Source organism: Phacochoerus africanus, chromosome 4 (genome assembly GCF_016906955.1).
Source record: "Phacochoerus africanus isolate WHEZ1 chromosome 4, ROS_Pafr_v1, whole genome shotgun sequence".
Classification (NCBI taxonomy): Eukaryota; Metazoa; Chordata; class Mammalia; order Artiodactyla; family Suidae; genus Phacochoerus; species Phacochoerus africanus.
The window spans coordinates 144,588,057-144,613,513 of record NC_062547.1 but is presented as its reverse complement, the minus strand read 5'-3'; the positions used below and the strand labels follow the sequence as shown (position 1 = coordinate 144,613,513).

General features: G+C 47.7%; 1 protein-coding gene across 5 annotated transcripts in view; it reads right to left on the bottom strand.

Moving 5' to 3' along the window:
• Positions 1–25,457, bottom strand: part of ARHGAP26 (Rho GTPase activating protein 26) — a 459,207-nt gene that overhangs the window by 104,459 nt on the left and 329,291 nt on the right. For all 5 annotated transcript variants that reach the window (XM_047778926.1, XM_047778927.1, XM_047778929.1 and 2 more), the window contains exon 18: positions 4,833–4,992. In XM_047778926.1, coding sequence (XP_047634882.1) covers positions 4,833–4,992 — 160 coding nt within the window. The remainder of the gene's footprint in view (positions 1–4,832; positions 4,993–25,457) is intronic.

Below are 25,457 nucleotides of genomic sequence, written 5' to 3'. Positions count from 1 at the left end.
CAGTTTTCGCCCCCGATGGCTTCGCTCTCCAGACGGAGGCTCCCACAGGGGCAGCGAGGACCGAACCTGTTGGCTGCCCCCTGGCTGCACACAAATGGCAAAGCTGAGGAGACACAGGAGAGCATTTTCCAGAAGGACTGCTGAGGCGCTGCCATGACTAATCAGAAAGGGGAGGCTTCCCTCACAAGAGCTCCGTGCAAACGTGCCAGTGATGGAGCGGGAGGCCTTCCGGGAGGCGGTCTGCGGAGGCAGACGCACACAGGCCCTCGCAGGCCCCAACGAAAGGACACTCTTCTCTCTCCCAGAGGTGGGCTCTACCTCCCGCCCCTTCCACCTGGCCGGACTTGGGACCAGCTTGGACCAACAGGAATGTACAGGGGAAGTGACACAGTCTATTCTAGGTCTGGGCCTTAAGAGGCCTTGCAGCTTTTGGGTGTGCCCTTCTGAGAGTCTGGCCTCGATGGCTACCTGAGGAGAGAGCATGTGGACAGAGAGAGGGTGCCTGGAGGAGGAGCAGGGCGTCCCTGCCAGCAGCTAACCCCGAGGTCCTAGACAGCTGGAGTCAGGCTGTCTTGGATCTGCCAGGTGCAGTAAACCCACCCACCACAGCAGGGATCACACGGAACACACACCTGCACCTGCCCCAGGTTTCTGGTCCACGGGATGGTGAGCAAGAAAGTCACTGCTGTTGTGGAGATGATTTGTTCTGAAGTGAAACAGACATCTTCCGGCGGGCGCGCTCTCTCCCTCGGCCTCTCTCCGAGTGGCTCCAAGGGCCACATGCCCGCGTCTCCTTATCCACCTTCGGCGCTGTCTTCTTATTCCTGGGCCCCTCCCACTTTTAGTCCAAGGCACCAAGTACACTTCTTAGATGAAGTGTTCTTAACAGCCCAAGAGAATCCTACGCCGGTAACTGCGCGGGACGAATATCTAAGGCACGCAAGAGGGCGCATGCTGCCCAATGCTTGCTGCGGACAGGATGAAATGACAGGTGGAAAACATTTCTTCATGTGAGCTCTCTGGATTTCATCTAACGTCCGCCACTGAAGTCAGAAAAGCCGTCGCTCGTGACATTTGTGTGTGCGTTTATGCTGCTAGAAAATTACAGCCGCGCCCAAGGGAGTGCTCGTTAAATACTGTTAACTAAGCCCCGCGTATTGAGAATTTACAGGGGGTGACAGTGGTCATCTGAAGACATCAGCCTGCTCTGCTGGCAGCTGAACGTACATTCTCTTGGCAGCAAATTCACCCAAAGCATCGGCTCCAGAAAGCCAGGGGCTCTCAGGGCACCGTCACGGATGCTGTTGAGGTGGACATCGCAGGCTGCCAAAGGAAGCTTAGGCAGCATCTGCTGGACCAGGCCTGAAGCTCCATGTGAAAAGAAGCCAAGCTACCTTATTCTAAGCTGTTTACCAGAAAGCCAAGCATGATGAATATTAAGACCGCCTTCCCAGAATCAGCAGCAGGCACAGCTCTTGCATGTAACGATGGCCTATTGCGGATCCCGAGCTGGTACATGAGCTCCCTCGGGACGGGAGACAGAGACTCTGCTGCAGCCCTTACCCCAGCAAAAACATGGCTGAAACTCACACACGCTTGCACTGGCTACACGGGGACGTCACTCTCACAGGGGTCCATCCCACTCTCTGGCGAACACTCATGAAAAAGAACCCAGAATGAAGCCCTGTCGTGCTCTTCTGATGTGTATGTACCTCGGCACATACACACGAGAGGAACACAATTCGTAACCCACCAAACCAGATGAGTGCTGTCACCGGTTCCTGCCCAGAGACGTGCAGACCTGGCCATGCATTTCCTATTTCATTTCTATTTCTATATTTTGTGCTCAAGTCGGGAGGGCTGCTTGTTTACACAAGTTTCAATATTGTGATTAGCAGTATCTGGTCTTTTTTCTATCAAGCTACTTTCGAATGGGTTCTGGCTTGGAAGACTCAAGGACACCAAACAGTTACAGGCCAAAAACCATCAGATGCTGCCTGCTGTAAGCTCAGATATGCCCCTTAGGGACGTGAAAGATAAACGGCTTGCTCCTGAGAGATCTATCTCAACATTGAATATTATTTTGTCTAAGGAAAGCTGACGTTTTCAAAGGATCATTTTGAGGAAGGGGCACATGTGACACTCAGGTGGACTTGGCTCTATTTTCAGAGAATTCTGCTGAGATCACTAGAAACAACGGTTTACCCTTATTGCTTCCTCCATGCCGGAATCTCGGTTGAGTCCTTAGGTAGATAAATCGCCTTATCTGTCCTCAGGACACATCAGCAGAAGGAATGTGAGCTGGTCCTCGAACCTGCTTCCCTCTGCTCTGCCCAGCTGGGTTGCTTTCCCAGCCTCCCGTGCCATGAGCTGTGGTCACATGACTGGGTTCTGGCCAATGGCAGGTGGAAGAAAAGGAGGACCGCATCCTCTAGGCGTGGCCCATGCATTCCTGCCCCGTCTTCCACGCGCTCCCTTTCCTCACCCACTGGCTGACTGCGGGGATCTGCAGACCAGAAGGCAGAGCCACGAGATGGAAAGCACTTGGGTTGCTGAGTCACAGGGCAGGAGCCCACCCTCGGAACAGCCCACGAAGCTGGAGGGTCAGCACAAGATAGAGGTCTGCCGCACAGAGTCCCTGAAATTGTGGGGTTATTTGTTACAGAGGTTACTCTGTATTGCAAGTACTTTTAAGAACATGGACAGGCGAAGTCATCCGCTCAGGGTCCCGCAGGTAAAAGGTTTAACTCCAGGTGGATTGTTTTGAGAACCGATGTTACGAGCTGCTCTATGATTCCACTCCCTTTTCACAAGTCCATGTTTATCGTACATGACATCCTCTTCTCCTCGGCCTGTTTTACTCCATTTGAGGGGAGGGGCGGGACAAAGTCCAAAGTCTGGGATGGAGGAGAATGTCTTCAGACATGTCGTCTGATGTCCCATGTCTTCGTTACCCACGTGAGAAAGAGGCCATGCTGTTTACGCAGTTTGGGAGGACACCTCCGTTACTTTGCGCAAGTTGAGATTCAGAGGGTCTTTAGTAGTTATCAATGCTCAAATTACCCCCCAAACTTTCTGCATAAAACACTGAATATCTCCCCCACTTTCTGTGGGTCGGGGGAACTGAGGAGAGGCTTGGCTCGGCTGTCTCTTGTGAGTCTGGACTTGAGGTGCCAGCTGTGGCTTCATGCTCTGAAGGCACAGCCAGGGCTGGAGGACCCCCTTCCAGACTGACCGACTCACACGACTGGCAGGGTGACCGGTCGTTGGCAGAAGCCTCTCTTCCTCCCCCCTGGCCTGTGTGACGGCCTTCCCTACAGGATGGCTCACTTGCCCCAGAAACCAAGGCAAATGCTGCAAGGTCCTGGGCCTGGTTTCAAAGTCCCCGTCCATTGCTTCTGCAGTTCTCACTAATCAGTCCCCACTGATGGCACTGGGATCCCTCATTCACCGCTGGAAGGGACTACACAAGACAGTGAATGCCAGCAGACAAGGGGCACCGGGGGCCACTCTGGGGGCTACCATGAGTGCCCATTCATCCATCCAACACACACGTACTGCGTGCACACCCAGGAGCCGTGTGCCCTCAATATAGGACAAAACATAAAAAAGTCCCTACTTTCACGAACCAAATGTTCTAGAAGAGGTCAGAAAGACAACAACGGTAATCAGTAAGTAAATCGCATGGTGTGCTAGAAAGTGCTGAGTGCCACGGGGCCAGGGAAGGCGTCGCCAAGGGGTGGGGACCGTGCGGGACACTCTGGGTTCCCGTGAGAGCTCAGTGAAACGGGAGGCCCCTGGCCAGTTTGGAGCAGACAACTGATATGATTTGACCTCACATTAAAAAGAAAACAAATCTGGTGGCTGCCAGGAGAGTAGACAGTTCGAGGGTGGGAGCGGGGAAACAAATTAGGAGGCTCTCATAAAAATACAGACGAGAGATGACGAGGGCGGATGGTGGCAGTGGCGTGCCATTGGCGCGGGTGGCCAATGGTCAGAGTTACGCTGACTTGGCAGGCGATCTAGCTCAATTCATGCAGCATTCTGGGCAAAAGGTTTCACTTCGGAGGAAGTTTTATACCTTAGCACCTTGGCTGTCAAACGGTGCCCTGGGGGACTCTGCAGGTTCTGAGAAGCTTCATAGGGATTTGCTACCAGGAAGTGAGATGGGACAGATGGGTGGAGCTTCATGACCCCTCTCCCAGGCTTTAAGGGCAGCTGTGTTGACATAGCACATTATGTGGGGTGAGGGAGAGCTTCTAAAGATAGACCAGAAACTCCAGTGCCCTAAAGGAAAAGACAGACCACACACACACACACACACACACACACACACACACAGTATGAAACAATACACCACTTACGAAACTGGAAGGAAACTACAGATTAGGAAAAATATTTGCGACACAAATGAAAACCATTTACTATTCCGAATACTAAAAGGCTCAGAAATTTTCCTAAGAAGAAGACAACCAAGTGAAAAAAAAAAAAAAAAAAAAGGGTAAAGGGTATTTTCAAAATGGGGCTCTTAGGGGCACCTCCTTCACGGGACTGTCCTGTGGTTACAAGGACAACATATACAAAGTGCTGAGCACAGTGGCTGCCACCAAAGACATGCTCACCGCCGCCGCCACCACAACCACCACTGCTGCCACTTGTGCCATCCCAAGATGACTATCGCTGCCACCATCAGCAGCTGCGTCACCATCGCCACAGTGTAAGAGCCACCAGCGGGGCGACCCTGAGTCGACCCTGCAAGCCAGCTCCAAGTCAGCTTCCCCGACGTCGGTTCTGCGGGCACAGGGGGCAAGGGTGGCACACGGACTGGTTACCTTTTCGTGATTTTCAATGAGGATCTCAACGACGATGTTCTGAAACTTGATGTCCATGATGGCCGCCACCGTCTCCTCCTGAGGACGCAGCAGCGTGGGTCCGAACACCACGCCAAGGTTGGCCACGGTCATCAGATTCTGCTTGTGGTTGCTAGCGACACTGCGGGGGAGGAAACGAAACGGCCCGGGTGAGAGCAATAGTGTGCAAACAGACACCTGGCTGCCTGTACCCTTCCTCTCTTCAGGCTCCGCATCTGGGAGGAGCCAAGCGTGGGGACACGTTCAGATGTCCTTGGAGTCCAAAGGGAGGCTCTTCTGTTCATGGTTTTGCCTACCCAAGGTTCAGAAACCTCCAGGGTTCGGGCCATGTTGCTCTTTCGGGATATGCCAGCCCGTGCAATTTCCATTTTGCCCGAAACAAGCAACCAACCAAAGCAGCTGTCTTCCAGAATGTGAACCTTTGCACATTTGAATCCCAGCTCTGCAAGTCCAGGTAACTGCTAAGCCCTCTTAGTTACAACATTTATACTTGGCTGTTGCTTAAACCGCCGGGATCATGAGCATTTTTTCTAGTGCAAATATAAAAACACTGGACGGCTTGAATGCATTGGCAAACTCGGGCCCAAAAGAGACCACATGTTTTGAAATGGGTAGAGCTCAGTCAGGAATCTGAGCACTTTCAGCTCAAAGTATTCGAGCCCCATCACATGAGACACGCGGCTTCTATTAAGTAAAACGTATGGCATAAACACACAAATTATTAAAATGCACTACTGTATATCCATGGGCATGGCTGTGTTTACGTTCTCACGTGCACTCCAGGTCTAAGGGACACACAGGGTCAGTAGCAGTTGGGTCCAAGCAATCTCCTAACACATACGCGTATTTTTAGACAAAACAACTCCCCCAAACCTAGATCTGAACTCCACACCCAGGTCACCCCAACACAGTCATAAAACGTCAGTGTCCATTTGCTTGCCCTGTGCATAAAAACATACAAATTATCTCTTGACAACAAATATGTGAAAACTTACGACCATTCAGGATTGTTAGAAAAATATTAGGGGCTTTCCTAAATCACCTGTTAGAAGAAGGAAACTATTCATTACTAGAAGCTAGAGAGAAACTGGGCAGAGATGGCCGTTTGCACAGACGTTCCTCCCTAGCATTTAGTGCTATTTATACCGCGTATTTTGTTCACACAATTCTATAAATGTCTGCACTGTTTCTCTTGGATATTTGCATTTTGTAGGAAGAAAAGAGGTTCTATTGCTTTAAGTGCTGGGTTTGAACCTGAGCCTTTGCTGAAGACTACATTAACCGGTTTTATTAGCAGATGGGTTTTTTTTCTTGAATTTTCCAGGGCTACAGGTCTCATTTCTTAAAAACCCCTCCTCTGAAAGGGGTGGCTGGGTCTATGACACTTTAACTGTGGGACAGCCCCGTCAGGAAGGGAATCTGCTTTCTGACTGCTGGGTGACACCTGTCAAAGGAGATGCTGCCACGGATGCCTTAGCCTGTTTCTGGTCCATGTAAGAAGGGTTTACAAACACTCTCTGAATTCTAGCTGACTCTCCTGATGCTATCTATGTACAGATTCAGCCCAGAACTGCGTCCGGTTGCCAGTTGGAATGCATTAAGCCAGCCGGTCAAGGTCTTACCTGGCCGGGGGAAAGGACTTGGGTCCTGGGGCTCCGTCCATCAGCAAGTCTGTGTATTTACAAGCTGCTTGGCAGCCTGGGACTCTCAACATGGGCTTCTTTGTGCAGGAAGTGAATGCCGTGCCCTTCCCCTTCCCTCCCGAAGGAGCCAAGTCAGTCGACGTTGCCCGCCCATCACAGAAGCCCCTTGTGTCAATGAACCAACAAGCTCTTTAGGTATGAAAGCACTTTTAATTGGAGCCCGAAACAAAAATAGAGAGTTTGGATGATGATCACTTTACAGCATCACGCTTCTCAACCCTCATCTGACTGAAAGAACAGCCTCTTCAGGAGGCTCCCTGGCTGGACTCTCTGGGTTCAGCTGCATCCTGCCTGTCACCACCAGCTGCTGTCTCCGACGCAGCTCCGCGCAAGACTGTCCTCTACTGAAAACGACGACAGCCGCACACGTCCCTGAGTTGCTAGGAGGGGACAGAGGGACACAGTGCATGTGCGGGGGTCAGCAACGCTTCCACGGCTGACTGTTCCCCCAGTGGGGACCATCAACTGGCGGTAGGCTCCGTACTTTTTAATACCGAGTCCAAACTCCTGTGAAATAGCAGACCTTTTTCTAACGCATCTCTAAGCCCTCCCTGGGCAAGGAACACCATGTTTAAGCTTTGGGCTCCTCATCTTTTTTTTTTTTTTTTTTTAAAGGGGGTTGGGGGGGGTGAATAAATACATCAACCCAGAGATGGTTGTGCAGCTCAAGGGTGATGCCGCATAGTGATGGCTATTACAATACCCCGCTATCCATCCTCTTTCTTCTTCCTGGGTCATTCCTCGCCCTAGAACACTCGCTGACTCTTCTTTCTTTGCTTGGCAAACCGTGGATCTGCACGGCACAGCTCAAAGGGCTCTCTTCCCTTCTGAAGTCTCCCTTTCTGAAGTCTCTGTCTTGTCTCCCCCAACCCCCCAGCCCTCAAGGAGGGCAGGAGGGTGGGCCCCTGGATTTATTACATGTTATTAACATCTCGGCTGCTGCCTTAGGATAGAGATGGCGCTTATTTTCGTTGGTAGCACCTGCGCTGAGAGCTGGGCCTGGCTCAGGTGAAACACAAGTGTGGAGTGAGTGTGCAAAGACGATGGGAATTGCCGTAGACACGCACGACAGTTACTCTTAACCCAGCGACTTACGGGTAACACCTCAAGGTATTATTAATGATTTTTGGGGAATGGATCTTAACTATCTCACCCTCCTTCTCCAAAGTCCGGAGCTAGGTTCCAATGCTTAGATTTAATGAGTGAGTCATAATTACTCTGATTTGCAGGCCCCAACGACCAAAGGCATTTGGAAAAAAGGTAAGGTAATTGTGGATAAGCATCTCTGAACACAAATAAGCTTGAGGCTAACCAACATAATTCATTTCCTTTGATCCATTTTGTCTTAGAACCTAAAAAAAAAAAAAAAAAACCACATTGATCTAAGTCTTCTGAAACGTTGGGAGAAAAAAGCTGCACCTTTCATGACTACCTCCCAGTATCTTTTGGCACACTCAATTAACAAATTGATCTATCACTCGATTATTACTGCTCAAACTTGGTCCGGCTATGTTCATTACTCTGGAATGAATTATGAATGGCTTGAGATCGTTATGCAGCCCAGAGAGAAAGGCGCAGACCTCAGCCTCTGCTGGCACCAGCCATCCATTATGGCTTGATGAATTCACCCGTGGGTGGGAGGCAGGCTGGCACTGCGCTGGGAAGCCTGGTCCAGCCAAGGCCACGGGACTCATTCATTAGTGAGGTCTATCAGGTACAGAGAGCCTGCTTTCTCCGTTGGTAATGGAGCAGCTCGGGCTCTTCCCGACACAGACCAGAATGTCATGTTGAGTCTTGACTTAGCATCTACACACACGAGGCCCCCGTGCAGCAGGGCACATTCCAGGGTGGGAGTCCTGGATGTGCCTTTTCTAGGTCCACGTGGATTCTTCCGTGACGCCTCCTCAGGCAACTGCCCGTGCCGCAGGCCTCCTTTGCACGTTGCGGGGAAACAGTTCCACGTGCGATTTTAGCCTGGGGAAGGCCTGGTTCCTTCCATGACCTCTAAGAGTCTGCCGGCTCAGAGCAGGGCACCTCCCAAGGGGCACGCCGTCAGAGCAGCTGGCGGGGGATCTGCACCCCACGTTCCTGCGCCTCCCTCATGAATTACAGGTAATGCGGAAAGTGCGGGTTCCATGGCAAATGACCATGGCAAAGGGCCCTCGTGCCACCTTTGTTTCAAAGGAAGATGGATGGGGCCTCTGGAGTGGTCTGACGCCCTCTGAGAGGCAGAAGGAGGTCGACAGCTTCCAGATGAAGAGGGTGGGGGGGGGGCAGTACCATGAGGGGAGGGGACAGAGCCAACTCTTTTGGGGCCTGTAATGCAGAGCCACCCAGGCTGTCCTGGGATCACATCTGTTTTCCTAGTGGTTAAATGAGAGTCAGAGCTCCAGGAGGACTGGGCAGTACTTGAGATCACGGGCGGGTCCTGGACAAAAAAAAAAAAAAGGAGTTCCCATCGTGGCACAGCGGAAAAGAATTCGACTAGGAACCATGAGGACACAGGTTCGATCCCTGGCCTCGCTCAGTGGGTTAAGGATCCAGCGTTGCTGTGAGCTGTGGTGTAGGTTGCAGACGTGGCTCGCATCTGGCATTGCTGTGGCAGTGGCATAGGCCGGTGGCAACAGCTCCAATTCAACCCCTAGCCTGGGAACCTCCATATGCTGTGGGTGTGCCCTAAAAAGACAAAATAAATACATAAATAAATGAACCACCACAGACTGGACTTCAACGATACCTAGGCCTCTTGCTAGGTTTGCAGACAGGTTGCCCCTTGAGGTCTGCAGTGCTGCTTCAAGGAACGTCCAAGCTGAGTCCTGGCTCCACTGGACACAGCAGTGGTGACCGATGAGCACGATCTGAGATGGACTGGCTGGGTGGAGTCACAGCACAGCAACAGCACAGCAACCTGTACCTCTCATTTGCCCGCTTCAGCTCCCAGTGCCCAGGAAGACAACTAGACTTGCCAGGTGTTTTAGACAGTTTTTTATGTTTGTTTGAACCGCATATAACGGGTCTAGGATAGCAGTTCTCAAGTGTTCTGACAATGACTCATGGATGGAAATCCATTTCCCCGCATAGCATCTTGGTAGTACATACATGCACGCAGAGAGAGAGGCACACACATACACACATGCCTGTCCGAAACACAAGCTTCAGAAACAGTAAGTGTGGTAGGTTCTGTTATTTTTGATTCTAGTCTCTCCATTTATCGGCCTCCTAAATCAATGTCGCAAGCCACTCTTGCATCCTGACTTAGAAGTGCCATGCCAGGGCTATGAGAAGTCCAAGCGTCATCTCCAACTTTACAAACATGGGGGGGAAAGGCCAAGGACCACAGTACAGCATGTGGGTGGAGTCAGACAGACAGAGACTCCCAGCTGGATGACAGGAGGCAGGTCACCTGGCTTCGCTAAACCCCTTTTTACACCTGTAACACAGGAGCCATCATATCCACCTCATAAAGGTGAAGGCGGATTAAGCAGGATCAGGTGAGTACATCTCCTGGCCTGAAACAATGCCTTAGTAAATGACAGCCGGTATTGTCCACGGTGGCGGTCAAGGTGTGGGGATGACAGCGGTGGAAGTAGCAACAAGTGCCCATTTCAAGTCGCCCTGTGAGTTGGTGGTGTTACCAGGGATCCTGCTAAGGGGGCCTGCTTCTGCCTGGGACAAGAAGCCTAACCACCTGTATCTGAAGGCTTCTGCTACCCTACCCCAGCTATCCGTATTTTTCCTCTGGTTATTCTTTGCTTTAGTTTCTTCCTTTTTAAAAATTATGAAATGCTTTTCGAAAATCTCTATTTTCCAGAAATCTCTAAGGATCGAAAATCCATATTTTCTATAAAATCTGTATTTTCTAGAAATCTATAAATATAGAAAATCTCTATTTTCTATAAATTTTATAATGAAAGTCTATAGAAAAATTCAAAACGGTTCCTTTTTCCCACCCCTTCCCTATAAGCATCTCTGGCAGGACAGGCTGAGAGCCTCACAAGACGCTATTGCAAGGCCACCACACAAACGTTGCCTTCCCAGGCACCAACGTGCCCCCGGCCTGCCCAGCAAGCCCTGCCCTCACCATCCAGAGCCCGGCTCTCAACACTCCTCTGACAAGAAGCCACACAGAGCTCTCTCCTCTGAGTGAAGATGTGCGCGGTCAACCCCAGGGCCCCTTTGACAGCGACTGCACCCCTGCTCATGAGTGGCTCAGGGCGGGGCCGGATCAGGAACCCCGGGGGGCATTTTCTGCAGCACCCAGGCAGGTACTGGGCAGGCCCAGGGTTACCAGTTCTGAAAGTGGTTGAATGGGTGGGCACTCGAGCTGCAGAGAACAGCACTTGTCCTACCCAAGAAGCTCCACGCCCTGTGCCAAGACGCTCCTTTTTTTGTGGCGTCCCAAGGCAAGCTGGGTTTCCAGGGCTGTCAGTGTGGTTCCTTCCACAAGTTTCAAATTCATCTTTAGCACATAGGAGGGAACAGGGCGGGGGATCCTTAATACCACTGGCTGTGAGTTTTCTGCTGAATCAAACTGTGTATGTGTGTTGCCTGGACACCACCTGAACTTAATGAGACAGGACCAGTGGAGGGGCCTCTGCCACAGACACCCATCAGGAGCACAAATACAGCTTTGCTGGGCTGTCCAATGGCTGGCACCAGAATGAGAGTTTAAAGTCAATTTTTCTGTGTACCAACTGGGGTCACGCTCACCAACCATATTCAATATCTCTCTGGGGCGGGCTTTCCGGTTAGAGCCAGGCTTGAAGCTCTGAGTCACTGCGTGAGGGCAGCTGATGGGCACTTTTATGTAGTGTCATCTTCCAGAGACTGTCTTGAGACAAGAAGGTAAGACTCTCACTGTCGTCTCACAGATGAGGAAGCAGAAGCGCAGAGAAGTCAAGTCATCTGCCTGAGGTCACACAGCTAATGAGGGGCAGAGCCAGGAAAGGGATTCAGTGCAGCTGCAGCGCCCACAACCTTCACCTCAGCACCCTGCGGCTCCCGCACAACTCAGGATCAATTCAGCTGGGCTCAAAGAGGCATTCTTTTCCCCCAGAAAATCCAGCCAAAAGTGAAGAGAGAGCAGTTACATGCTTGAGCATGTGGCAGAAAAAGGTGCTCCCTCCCTCACCACCTAAACGACGCAACTGGAAGAAGGGGGCAAAAAAGCCCGTACGCCTGTGAGAGGAATACCTGACCAAGTGCCATTGCTCCTCCCTGCCTGCAGCGAAAACGGCTTCGTGCTTCACAAAAACGTGAAAATGCGGAAATACCCCTCAAATACTCACTCCATTTGTAGCTCGCTGGCAGAGTCAGAGAGATGCTTTCTCCTCCTGAAAGAGTGAACACTCCAAGATCGGGAGAGAAGAAGGAATTGAAAGGGAAAAAAGGAGGAAGGGCCCAACAAATGGTTTCCCGAGCCCCCGAAAGACCATCACAGCTGCCCATGCGCCCTGCGGGCTGCTCTGCTTTCATCAAGTGACTCAAAGCTCTGTAAATCCACGTCTCCTCCACTTCCGGGGAAATGTATAAACTGTATTTCACATGGCTAAGATGTTAAATATCACATACATCAGTTTGAACACCTACTGGGTGCTGACAATTCTTCAGAGCAAAGGAAAAAGGATTTGGGTGAATGCAGCAAAGTCAGGGTACCTCTTTGCCTATGGCTTGTAGTCTCAAGTGGAGATTGTTCCCAAATCTGAGCATGCACCCAGCTCGATTTCCACTCGGGTCTCCTCCAATCCAAGGCCACTACCTGTTTAAACCCACCCAAGACTCCTGTTTTTTCAATTCCAAGTTGAAAAGTCTTGGACTGTAAGATCCCACAGGATCCACTGATCTCTTGGATCCTTCTCCACTGTGCCCCCCTTGGTCCATGGATCTCTGGGCTAAAACTGTCTTAGGCCTGGGGGCCTTCCTTCCTAATGCTGAATCCTGCCCCCTTCCCCCCAGGGGAGCGCTGCAGCCCCTCTTGATCTACCTCCCTGGTTAAGTACCACTCACTTCCCAAAGAGGTCTTTGTGGACACCCCACACCAGGTCGGGCACCTCCTTCCAACTCTAACTCCTCAATCCTCCTTCCGACACTTAGTGAATTAAGTCATTAACCACAGAAGTGTCACTATGTGTCTCTTCCACTCACTAGAAGCTCCAGGAAAACTGGGGTGGCATTAGCTTTCCTCACTCCCTCATCCCCAGGGCCCAGCAGTGTGTGCCCTTATCAGGTGATGGGGTGGGGGAAGAACCACGTGCAAGCTTCGGGAAGCCACCTTCCTCTAAGGCTATTGAGGCTCAGGGGCACCAAATGCCCGGTTTGAACTTTCCTGTCATCTACTGGTGGGGGACAACAGTCGGAGGAGGAGCCTCACCCCGACACTAACAGCACGTAACAAACCAGGTGGCTCTCCTTGGCCACATGCCAACATGGAAGGTATGAAGGCCAGGAAATACACATGGGCTCTACTCATCCTTCTTACGCTGAGTGATCTAATCTGCAATGCAAAATACAGCATCCACGCACGGTATTATACCAGCCTTTTTCCAAAGCACTTAAACCCGCGAGAGTAGTGCCTCCCGCCTCGCACCTTTCCTTTCTGAAATCCCTTTATTTTCTTCCTGCCTTGGACTATTAAGATCAGCACTGACAGTAGCAGCAACGGACACTGACTGAGCGCTTACTGCGAGCTGATGGCCTCATTTGACCTTTCCAGGAACCGTGTGAGGTAAGTTCCATCACTGTCCTCCGAGAAGACGCGAAGGCTCAGAAAACCCAGAAATTTGTCCAGGGTCCCATGCTGTGTAAGTGATAGGGCTGGAATCTGATGCCAGGCAGTCTGCATTCTGATTCCAGAGCTACTGCTCCTAAATGCTCTGGTGCCATGCAGTGTGTGTGCGCGTACTCACGCGTGCGTGTGTGAGTGCAAGCACACATAAACACGTGTGAGAAACATATGGTATATAACCTGCCATTGTATTTCTCTTGCCTCTTTCCTTTTCTATGTAGCCTCGCCTTAAAGAGAACATGGATAAAAGGAGAACCAGATTATTTTTAAAAGGATGTTTGGAAAGCAAACAAGGATACTAGGTTCACCTCTGCTCACCAACCGTATAAAATCCCGAAGCTTTTCTACGGGGAGAAAACTAATCTGGGCCATGGGAATTATTGGCCCTCTCCGGGACAGGCCAGGTTTCATTAACAACAAGAATTATACTTTTGCTGCTAAGCCGCCTCGTTTTCCTAAATTAGTCACAGTCATTTAGAGACACACAGAAGGCCAACTTGAATTCTATTTGCCCTACGCGGCCTCAGCGACTTGGTATTTGAATAGTTTTGTGTACGTGGAAGGCACAGCCCTTCCACCTAGGGGTTCATGGACGAGCTTTTTCCCGGCTCTGATCCTGGCTGGTTCAGACTCTGGACTGTAGCTGTATTCTTGGACCCTGTCCACAGGCCCAGATGGGGAAGCACGCTGCTCACATACAGAGGGACCTGCAGAGAAGCTGGCCTGGGGAAGCCGGCTTCCTGGAAAATTACTTAACTATTTCAAACTGTGTAAGAGTCCATTCTACAGTCCAGTGTAATTATCATGCTCAAAGCATTTTACAGTCTTTTTAAAGTCCTTTCACGTGTATCCTCACTGACTAATTTATTTTGAGGCTCATGTTCTCCAAGGTAGAGTGAGACACTGGAGCACAGAGGAGGCTGAAGAGTTGCCCTTGTATGCGCCAATCTGATGTCACCATGCACTGCAAATGCATCTGCTCCTGCTGCTCGTGTCACTTCCTTCAATGGCTCAGCCTGTCACCTGGAGGGGAGCACTTTCCTCAAAGGCAGGCCCTGGAGAAGGGGGCTTTGGACTGTCTACCCAAGAAAGGAGGTGCAAAGATGACTCAGCACAGAGGCCAACAGTTCGTCATCTATTTCTCAATTAGCAAATATCTCCCAGAGCCCATTATGTGCCAGGGATTGCTTTTACGTGCTGGGCTTACATCTGTCTGTAAATAAGACAGACAGCGCCCCCCCCCCCATTCCCTGCTTTAAAAACTTACATTCTTTTGGGGTTGGACAGACAATAAGCAAATAAAATCTATGGTGGGAGGGGAGCGCTGGGGGACAGCTGGCAGTTTTAGGCATGGTGCTGAAGGAAGGTGTCACCGAGGAGGCAACCCCAGCGAAAGCCAGCATACCTGTCAAGAGCGAGTGAAGGGGAAGCTCTCAGGAGAAGTCGGGTACCAGCCAGGGGAATCCAGTAGGACTTTGCAGGCTGCGGCAAGAGCTTCCCTCTCCGCTCAGTGGGATGAAAGGCCAGGAGAAACTTCTAATCAGACGGATGCCATCGTATTAGTTATGCCTCTCTGTAGCCTCGGAAAGGTCTCAACGACTAAGACTTAAGTGGCCCAATGCCAGGGGCACAAGAGATAGAACCTCACCAACTAGCATCAAGCCCAGCGCGAGAATTCAGGACAAGTGATGATCGGAACCCGGCACCCTTCACACTCATTCACGTAACTGAAATGTGCGAGGTGCTTGCCTCGGCACCGATGTCTGTGTTACTGGGGCCAGTCTCTGAGGTTGTGCCACACTCTCCCCCGAGCCGCTGTGCTGAGCCTTTCCCCCACTTCTCTGGGAGGAGGGTGAAGGAACACAATGTCTAGCCAACGAACTGCAGGCCCGAAGTAGCAGTCTCCAGGTGAGTGGTACCTGGACCTAGGGAGCAGTCACCTACAGCCAGCACTGATCTCAAACACATCATGAAGCGCTGCCCATCTTAACAACCTCTCATTAATTCAAGTAGCAAATCCTTATGACGACACCTGTGTGACAGAGGAAAGGTCAGGGACAAAAGGAGCTACACTCAAGGTTAAAGGGCGGGCCCTTTACCGCGTCGCTCAGCTCCTCTAAGGGAGACGCTGAGACGAGCAGTCAGGGCTCCTCGCTTTCCATGAAATGTGAGCCTGCTTGCTGCTTCAGTGAAATGACCATAATCCTCTCTGGAAGCAGCATCAAGATTCCAAATCCACTGACACGATTATGAGAAAGGTAACGGGAGAGAGAGAAACTGGCAGATTGAGAGAGAGAGAGACGCATGCATACATGCAAACACAGGCCCACGCAGACACGCTGGCTAATCGTTCTCTTTTCATGAAGATTTTTTAAACCAGCGAACAACCCATCTGACTGGCCTATTTTTGAAAGATGCCAAAAAGGCATCACCTCAAAAAGACAGCAGATAAAAAATTTGCGCTCTTCGGCATGAGTCTGCAACAGACTGAAAGGCTTATGCTGAAAGAGCCGGCTTTATTTCAAGGGCCGGTGTACCGAAATGACTGGACTTTATAAACCTACATGTGCTGTCAAGGAACGTCTGAATCACATGTGAATAGGAAATTCATACAGAAAACAGCTATTTCAAGTTCATCGCTCTTCATAAGCAAGAGCTGACACCCTGTGGAAACGTTCAGGGGGGCAGTTAATACTAACCAAGAAAGACGAAATCCCAGATCCCAGACGTCCGTGACGAGCTATGTGAGGAGGACACCAACATTATATATACGTTCACATGTCTGATGCTACTAAGGAATAGAATTTCTCTAAAAAAAAAAAAAAAAACCACAAGTGTTTCACAACCCACAAAAATTGGAAAAGAGTCTGCGTGAGTACACCTCCGTACGTCTCCCCGCTCATGAAGTTCTGTGCCAACATCTCCTAGCTCCTTGCTGCGTCTACACTGTTATCTCCTAAAGTCTCTTTCTTTTTCACATGGTCATTTATCAAGAAGAGATGCTGTAATTAAATTATACTCAAAGAGTGCATGGAGAGTTTGAAATGGCTTCCATGGTTATGAGAATAGAAATTCAACACCAAGTGTCTAAAATTTCAATGTAAGCTTAAGCCTAAATAAGTCAACAGCAGCTCATCTTATTCATCTATACATAGCAAATAATTGTGTTTATATATATACAATGGCGCACGCTCGAATAAGAGTGAAGACACCCTTCTGTTGTTTAGAGCTGTAACCACAAAAATAGATTCATCAGGGAATCATGCCAGTCGTGTTCTTACTTCAAGGCATGCCAGGCAAAACCTGATTTGTCCTCCTCCCGAGGAAGCACAAAACTGGAGACTCACTGAATTCTACTACTTTGGGAGCAAATTATCAAACAAACTGCGGTGTCGACAAACAGGAATTGCAGATCCGATGTGCGAAAACCAACATATCATTAGTCAGAAAATAGCCGGTAGTGTCTGGAAACACAGACATGAATGATTCAAACAGTGAAGCAGAGATCTGGGCCCTGACCCCCGTCCTTCAGGCTCTTGGAAGGTATCATTTGCAAAGCTCGACCCCGAGACTTTTCAACGGGGAAGTCAAGGCGTTTGATAATGCGCTTCAGGAATGCTTCCAATTGTGTAGCCATCAAAGCCTGATACCTTAGCTCTTGTCACCTTGCTCTGCAGGGGCAAAGGTGGGTGAAGGATGCCTCGTGGCTGCCAGAGCAGGTAGGAAGAGAATGAAGTGCAGGTAAAGACACACTCAAGGCCACAGTGGCACACAAGCCCCAGGAGAAATGCCATCAAGAAGTGACTTTAGCAGACCAACCTGGGTATGTGTAAACCTCTCGAGAGGAAACAACCTAATGAACATAGGGTCCTCAAGTGACTCCAAGCCCCTCATGGTCACCCACACGATTTGACCCCCCCATCTCTCCCATCTCCGGCCATGCCATTTCGCCCTCCGTCTCGGCTCCAGCTCGCCTGTCTTCTGCAGGCTCCTACACAAACCATGTCCGCTCATACCCAACTATGACTCAACACACGTGAGATTCCACACCGCTTCCTGGCACTGGGCTGCAGCAGTGACCCTGTCGGGCGAGATCCCTGCTTTCACAGGAAGGGAGACAGTACACAAACCCATCAGTGAGACGGTCTGACGGTGAAAGTGGCAAGAAGACATGAAACAGGAGCGTGTGCTAAGAACCAGGGAGGAGGCCCCACTGGGGCAGGTTGCGGAAGGCCTCGTGCTAAGGGGGAGATGTGTGAGCCGTGCCGGTTCATCCAGGAGTCCATCCAGTAGACAGAGAGGAGGCGGCAGCGCACATGTGCAAACACACAGGCAGGTACCAAGTCTCATCTTCAACCACAAACATCAGTGCCTGCCTGAGAGCTCCTTAAAAATGATAGTCTAGGTGCGTTTGCTTCCTTTTCCACAGGAATTCCCAAGTCTGTGTTGACAGCTGTTTAGCGCAAGTGGAAGCAGGGGGATCCTTGCCCCCCCCCCCCCCCCCCCCCGGTTTCCCACACAACGAGGACCCCGCCCTGTGCTTTCAGCAGCTCATCCCACCCATCAACCTCTCTGGCCTCAACCCAGTACGGAAACGACTCCTAAAACTGTGTCTCTAACAGATCTGCTGCTCAGTCTTGCAAACGGAAGAAACGCTCCACCTTCTGGAAATTTACATGGAAGGGGAGAACCACACCACAGTCCTGGTGACACAGGCCAGCATGCGGCTGGGTGACATAAACAGCTAAGTAATCACTTAACACAGGCAGAAATAAATCAAAGAGGAGCTCTTCAGAAAGAGCTGGTGGATCTGGAAAACCTGAGAGGATACAAGATCAAGGATCAGGGAGGCCTGCTACTCTACAGACTCTACAGAAGGTCAGGACCGAGAGGGAGTTCGCAAAATAGACGTCAGAAAAAAATCACTCGTACTCGCACTCACCAAAATAGTCCTCTCCACGAACTGGTGCCGCAAGATAAAAACCAGTGCTTAAAAAAAAAAAAACAAACAGCAAGTGGCTTCAAGAAATAATGATGTATAACACTGGGAATGATATCTAGTCACTTGTGATGGAGAATGATGGAGGATAATGTGGGAAAAATACGTATATGTGTGTGTGTGTGAGAGAGAGAGAGAGAGACTGGGTCACTTTGCTGTACAGTAGAAAATTGACAGAACACTGTCAACCAAATATAATGGAAAAAATAAAAATCATTACAAAAAGAAAGAAATATGCAAAAAGTTTTTTTTAATAAAAAAGAGAAATAGTGGCTGTGGAGTTCCCACTGTGGTGCAACAGGATCAGCGGCATCTTGGGAGCACTGGGACGCAGGTCTGATCCCTTGCCCAGCACAGTGGGTTAAGGATCTGGCGTTGCTGCAGCTGCAGCTTAGGTCGCAACTGTGGCTCAGACCTGAGCCCTGGCCCAGGAACTCCACATGCAGTGGTGGTGGCTGTAAAGAAAAAGAAAACAAAGAAGAAATGCGTGCATCAGTTCTAGACCTGACTGTCTCAGAAAGCTCCAGCACAACTGAAAGTTCTTCAGACTTGTGACCCACTGAAGACAGGATGCCTGCAGTCAGTTGCACCAGGGGTGTCAAATGAGAGCACATGTGGCCATAAGTCAGGAGTGCGAACGACAGTAGTCAGCCCAGCACAGGCAGCATCTTTCGACATGCAAATTTATGCAACTCCTATAAAGACCACGGCTCTGTGAGGCTATTACACTTGCCTACACACACACACACACACACACACACACACACACACACACACACACACACACACAAGCCTATCTGGGTGTCCACGGCCTTAAATACATGCACTCCCACGTATGATCTCCCTGGCCCAGCACAGACAGAGAGTGTGTTACTTATGAAATAAAATGCTTCTGTCTCTCCTAAGATGGGATCAGTAAATGTCATTAGCTATCAGTTTGGTCTTTAAGGTGTAATGGCCACTTAAAAACAGCTATCCATTATTCCTTCTCTTGGTGTTACCATCAGGGGGAAAAAAAACCAAGGCACGTGTCCCTGCCCCTGAATTTTTTGTATTTTAAGTGAAAAATATCCATTGCGGAATAATTGAAAAAGACAGAAAAACACAAAGAAATAAAGATCGCCCATAATTCCACCAATCAGAAATAACTAAATTTTTTTGAAGGTTTACATGGTTTGTCCTATGCTCTCCTTAAGCACATACACATACATGGACACTCATGTGTATCTTAAAACAACCTGAAATCGTAGTGTATGAATGTAGTTTTATAACTTGTTTTTGTTGCTTTATTATCAATTTTTCAAATATCACCCACTGTCTCGCTCAAAATGTTTACAGTTGTATAGTATTCTATCATATGGATATTCCATAATTTATTTAAGAAATCCCCTTTTAGGAAGTTCCCTTTGTGACTCAGCAGTTAACGAATCCAGTTAGGATCCATGAGGATGCAGGTTCGATCCCTGGCCTCGCTCAGTGGGTTAAGGATCCGGCGTTGCTGTGAACTGTGGTGTAGGTCTCAGATGCAGCTCAGATCCCGTGTCGCTGTGACCATGGTGTAGGCCAGCTGTAGCTTGGGTTCAACCCCTAGCCTGGGAACTTCCATATGCTGCAAATGTGGCTTGCCCAAAAAAGCAAAAAAAAAAAAAAAAAAAGAAGAAGAAGAAGAAAGAAACAAAGAAATGCCCTTTTATTGAACAATTCAGTTGTTTTTAATACTGGCACATTTTTCTTTTTCTAGAAGAAATTCACAGAATTTCTGGATGAAGGGTATAATATGTATTATGTATTTAATATGTATTATGAAACTTTCACTTAGGAGACCTGCATCAATTTACACTTCCACCTAGAATGTTTTAGCATGCCTGTTTCTCTGAGCCCTAGGCAATATTATTTTGAAAATTTTTAATTAGTAGCAAACAATATTGTGCCTATTACATTTTAAGTTTCATTTCTTTGATTAATTATATCACATTTTGTCCAAATGCTTATTGACCCAATGACTTTTTATTAAGAGTCCAGACATAACAATTAATCTCCAGCAAAGCAAACCAAAAGTATCAGGCAAATAAGACATACCAGGTAAGGATGGAACCTTATTTCTATATTTAAAAAATAAAAACAGTTCTATATGTATTAAAGTATTCCTGTAGTTATAATTCATCTGTCTTTCATGAAATTTAATGGGCAAGAAAGAAACTGAGATATCAAATCTGTCTCTATGAAGCTGGGTAATGCTGTCTCAGTATTTGGTGCAGGAGTACAAATGGGTTCTACAGGAAGGAAATAATCTCCCCATCATCTGGTCTGTAAGCTGCATGCAGATAAAGACCACATGTGCCTGGGTCATCAATTTATGTCCAGTGCCTGGCATGATATGGGTGGGTTATTTTCAGGCTGATGGCCAAGGGACCTGAAGGGAACTCGAGCTTCAGAATATCAGCCCCACTGACTTCACTATATCCCATCCATCTCAATGAGAACCAGGACACCTGGAAGGCAGCATACAAATGTTTGTGGCTGCCACACAGTCCTAGCCACAACAATCACAGGAGAAAAAGAAATAAAAGGAATTCAAATTGGAAAATAATTAAAACTGTCATTATTTGCAGAGGACATGATGCTATACAAAGAAAATCCTAAAGAAAAATACTAGCGTTCATCAATGAAACCAGTAAAGTTGCTTGACACAAGCAATACACAGAAATCTGTTTGCATTTCTATGCCCTAACAATGAAAAATCAGAAAGAGAAATCAAGGAAACAATTCCATTTACCAAAGCATCAAAGAGAATAAAATACCTAGGAATAAACCTACCTAAAGACACAAAAGACCTGTATTCTGAAAACTGTAAGACACTGAGGAAAGAAACTGAAGAAAGAAACTGAAGATGACATAAACGGATGGAAAGACACACCATGCTCTGGTATTGGAAGAATCAATATTGTCAAAATGACTATACTACCCCAGGCAATCTACAGATTCAGTGCAATCCCTATCAAATTACCAATGGCATTTTTCACAGAACTAGAAAAAAGTTTTTTAATTTGTATGGAAACACAAAAGACTCTGAGTAGTCAAAGCAACCTTGAGAAAGGAAAATGGAGCTGGAGGAATCAAACTCCTAGACTTCAGACTTTACTACAAAGCTACAGTCATAAAAACAGTATGGTGTGGGCACAAAAATAGACAAATAGACCAATGGAACTGGCTAGAAAGCCCAGAAATAAACCCATGCTCTTATGGTCAGTTAATCTATGACAAAGAATATACAATGGAGAAAAGATAGCTTCTTCAATAAATGGTGCTGGAAAACTGGACAACTACATGTAAAAGAATGAACTTATAACATTCTCTCACACCATGCACAAAAATAAACTCAAGATGGATTAAAGACCTAAATGTAAGACTATACACTATAAAACTAACCTAAATGTCCACTGACATTTAAGAATGCATAAAGAAGATGTGGTACATATATACACTGGAACATGACTCAGCCATAACAAAGAATGAAATAATGCCATTTGCTATAACATGGATGGACCTGCAGATTATCATACTAAGTAAAGTCAGTCACACGAAGACAAATATCCTATGATATCACTTATATGTGTAATCTAAAAAATGATACAAATGTATCATTCAGCATTCAGCACAGTATGGGAGCTATACTGTATAGGTAATAACCCATACTGGAAAAGAGTCTGAAAGAGATCTATATAGCTGTGCAGATATATATGTATAGCTGAACATCCATGTATTACTGAGTCACTCTGATGTACACTTGAATCTAACACAACACTGTATATTAACTACACTTCAATTTTTGGAACAAATTTAAGCAGAAGCTTCAACGAGGCAGGGGTGATGAGTACATGGCAAGGATGTTACTAGTGAAGCTAGCCTTGATAAGAAACCAGGCTTTCTGCTCTGGTATTCTGTGCCCTGCTCACTGAAAGAGCCTGTCTCTCTGGAGCCTGGGTGAGCGATGCAAGAGGCATGCAGTGTAACCAGGCCACCAAGTCCTAAAGGTCAACCTTTAATTGTCAGCCATGGCTCTTGGGCTCTTGTTTATTACTCAAGGATTCTTTACAGATTTTTTGTCTGTGTCTAGAGTGTTCTGCAGGTTCTCTGGGATGCATATTTGTGTGGACTTAGTTTTATTTCTCCTTTTGGAATTTGCTGTGACTACGGAATCTGATGTTTCAGATCTTTTAAGTTAAGGTCTAGCAGGAAGTCAGCAATTAGCGGAACTAAGCATTGTTGAGCAAGTTTTATTAGGATCAGCATTCTGAGTTTGGAGAGAAAAAAAAAATCCCTATGATTAGAACTTAGTCTAGGAAAGAGTTAAAAAAAAAAAAAAAAAAGAAAGTACAGTTTCCAAATGTTTGGGAGCTAACACAGAGAGAAGTCTTTGGTGAAGGCGAACCTTTGAAAACAACTGAGGTGACATTTCTAAGACCTAACAGAAAAGACCCACACTCTGGTGTTTCCTGATCAAGCAGACTAGAGTTTGCCAGGACCAAGCACCATGCCTGAGATGCAGGAACTGGGGAGGAGAGGGTAAATGATGGCGTGCCTGGGCTGGAAGGGACCATGCCTGCACCAAGAGCAGAGCAGACTCCCCACCCAGGCATCTACTAGAAGGGTTCTCTGTTAGGGACAGAGAGGGGCTTAAAGACCTGTGCCCTCAACTCGTGGTTCTGCCATCTGGCAGATTTCTACAGAGCTCAGAGGCAGAACTACCACCAACCTAGCATGGATATATAGCATAGTCTTAATTATGAGACATGGCAGCACTCATTAGAAGCAAGCCTGCTAATTCTAGCTCCTGCTAGAAAGGCCACTGCTGCTCCTGGTGGCTGTTTCACACCCTCCAGGCTCTGGTACTACCAGTGCCACTAGAGCCCGCCTGGAAACTAGAACCTGTTGCCATGGTAGCCGCTTTCCCCACTCTCAGGAAGGGCACGCTCCAAGCCATTATGAAAATAAAAGGCTTGTCTCTTTCATGACCATCTCCCCTCCAGCTTCTCTCTCTGTCTTCTCCAGTTAAATTCTGAGGAGCGCGCCCAGCACAAATTGAAATGTGGGCACTTCAATTACAGCAATGACAAAAAATTTAATAATCCAGTTTCCACACAGAGGGGCAGTAGGAAACAACTGCTCAACAGTGTGTGTGGTGGGTTAGGAAGAGAAAAAAAAAAGAATGAAAAGCAATTATGTTCTCTGAAGAACATAAGATCTGACAGACACCAAAGCACTGTCTGGTCAGATGGCAAAGATAAGAAAAGAAGGAAAATCAGTAATGGTGATGGCTGATGAGACAGAGTCCCCCAAAGGGCTCAGAAAACAACCCCCTTTTGTTAGCAGAAGCCAAAAGAAGGACTGAGAATGGTTCGGAGATGAAGCCAAAGACACACTTAAGGACTAGTCTCCCAGAGACAAACTGGGGGTAATGTGTAAGTCACAACACTGTTCATGAGACTTGTTGGTACCCAGCATGGAGTGCAAAATGAAAAATGACGAGAAAGAAACAGGACTGTTGTACCAGGATTGGAGCGATTTTCTGTATTGTCCTTTTCTCTAAAAAGGCATCCTTCTGCCAGCACTCCTTCTCCTTCTCTCCTAACTCTGTTGTTACCGACCATGCCTGAGACATCCTGGCATGTGACCCCCTGCCAGCAATGCTTCCTAAGTGGGGAAAGCTTCAGACCAACTGCTCTTAAGTCAAGCAAATGGAGACCGCTGTATGGATTCACACGCAGAAAGGAGAAGCAAAGGGGAAACGTAGGAAAGCAAGCCTACACCCCAAAACCCAGAGATTTCCTTTCCTGCTCACAAAGCCAGGGGAGTCCCTAAAGTGTGTGCCAAGTGCTATTCTGACTAGATGCCCAGAATACCTAACGCTGGAGGAAAGAAGGCTAACCACCAAACTCAGACCACTGGAGGTAATTAAGCCTAAAACTAGAGGTGATAATAAGTAGAACAAACAACCTGCAGCTCTAAAAAGCCATATCTAATGGTTATCAGTTAAAAACCTCTGGTGCTGTACCAGGACTTATGGGGCCAAGGGCAAGGCTAGTGACAGGAAGTTCATTCACTATTTCCTAATGCCAGTTGGGCCATGGCTGTTTGGCTCTTATTATTCAAGAGTTCTTTTTTTTGGTAGATTTTTCTCTTTGTCTAGAGGGTTCTACAGCTCCACTAGGATGTATACGTGATTGGGCTTCGTTTTTTTTTTATTTAAAAAAGTTTTTATTATAGTTGATTTACAATGTTCTGTCAATTTCTACTGTACAGTAAAGTAACCCAGTTATACATATACACACATTTTTTTTCTCATATTATCCTCCATCATGTTCCATCACAAGTGATTGGATATAGTTCCCTGTGCCATACAGCAGGATGTCACTGCTTATCCACTCCAAATGCAATGGTTTGCATCTATTAACCCCTGGACTCCCAATCTATCCCACTCCCTCCCCCTTGGCAACCACAAGTCTGTTCTCCATGTCCATGAGTTGGTTTCTTTTCTGGACACAGGTTCATTTGTGCCATATATTAGATTTCAGATATAAGTGACACATATGGTGTTTGTCTTTCTGCTTCTGACTTCACTTAGTATGAGAGTCTCTAGTCCCAACCATGTTGCTGCAAATGGCATGATTTCGTGACTGGACTTAGTTTCATTCCTCCTTTTGGCAGGTGATGTGACTACTCGATCTGTCTCAATGTGAGAAAATTATCAGCCGTCATCTCCTTAAATATTACCTCTTCCCATTTTCTATAGTCTCACCTTCTAGCACATCCTATAGACTTATTTGCATTCTGTCTTCCATTTCTCTCCAAATATTTTCACTTTCATATTTTGCTGGACTGCATTTTGGCAATCTTCTAAGGTCTATGTTTCTGTTCATTAAGAATCTCAGCAGCTTTGTTTAATTTGTTATGTATTGGAACCTTTGATTTTAATGATTATTTTCATTTCTATAAAAGCTATTTGGTTCTTCCAACTCTAAGACCAACTCTTTTGGGTTTAATTCCTTCTTTCTGTTTTTAATGTAACGCATTTATTTTATGGTCTCTGTGGGATTTTC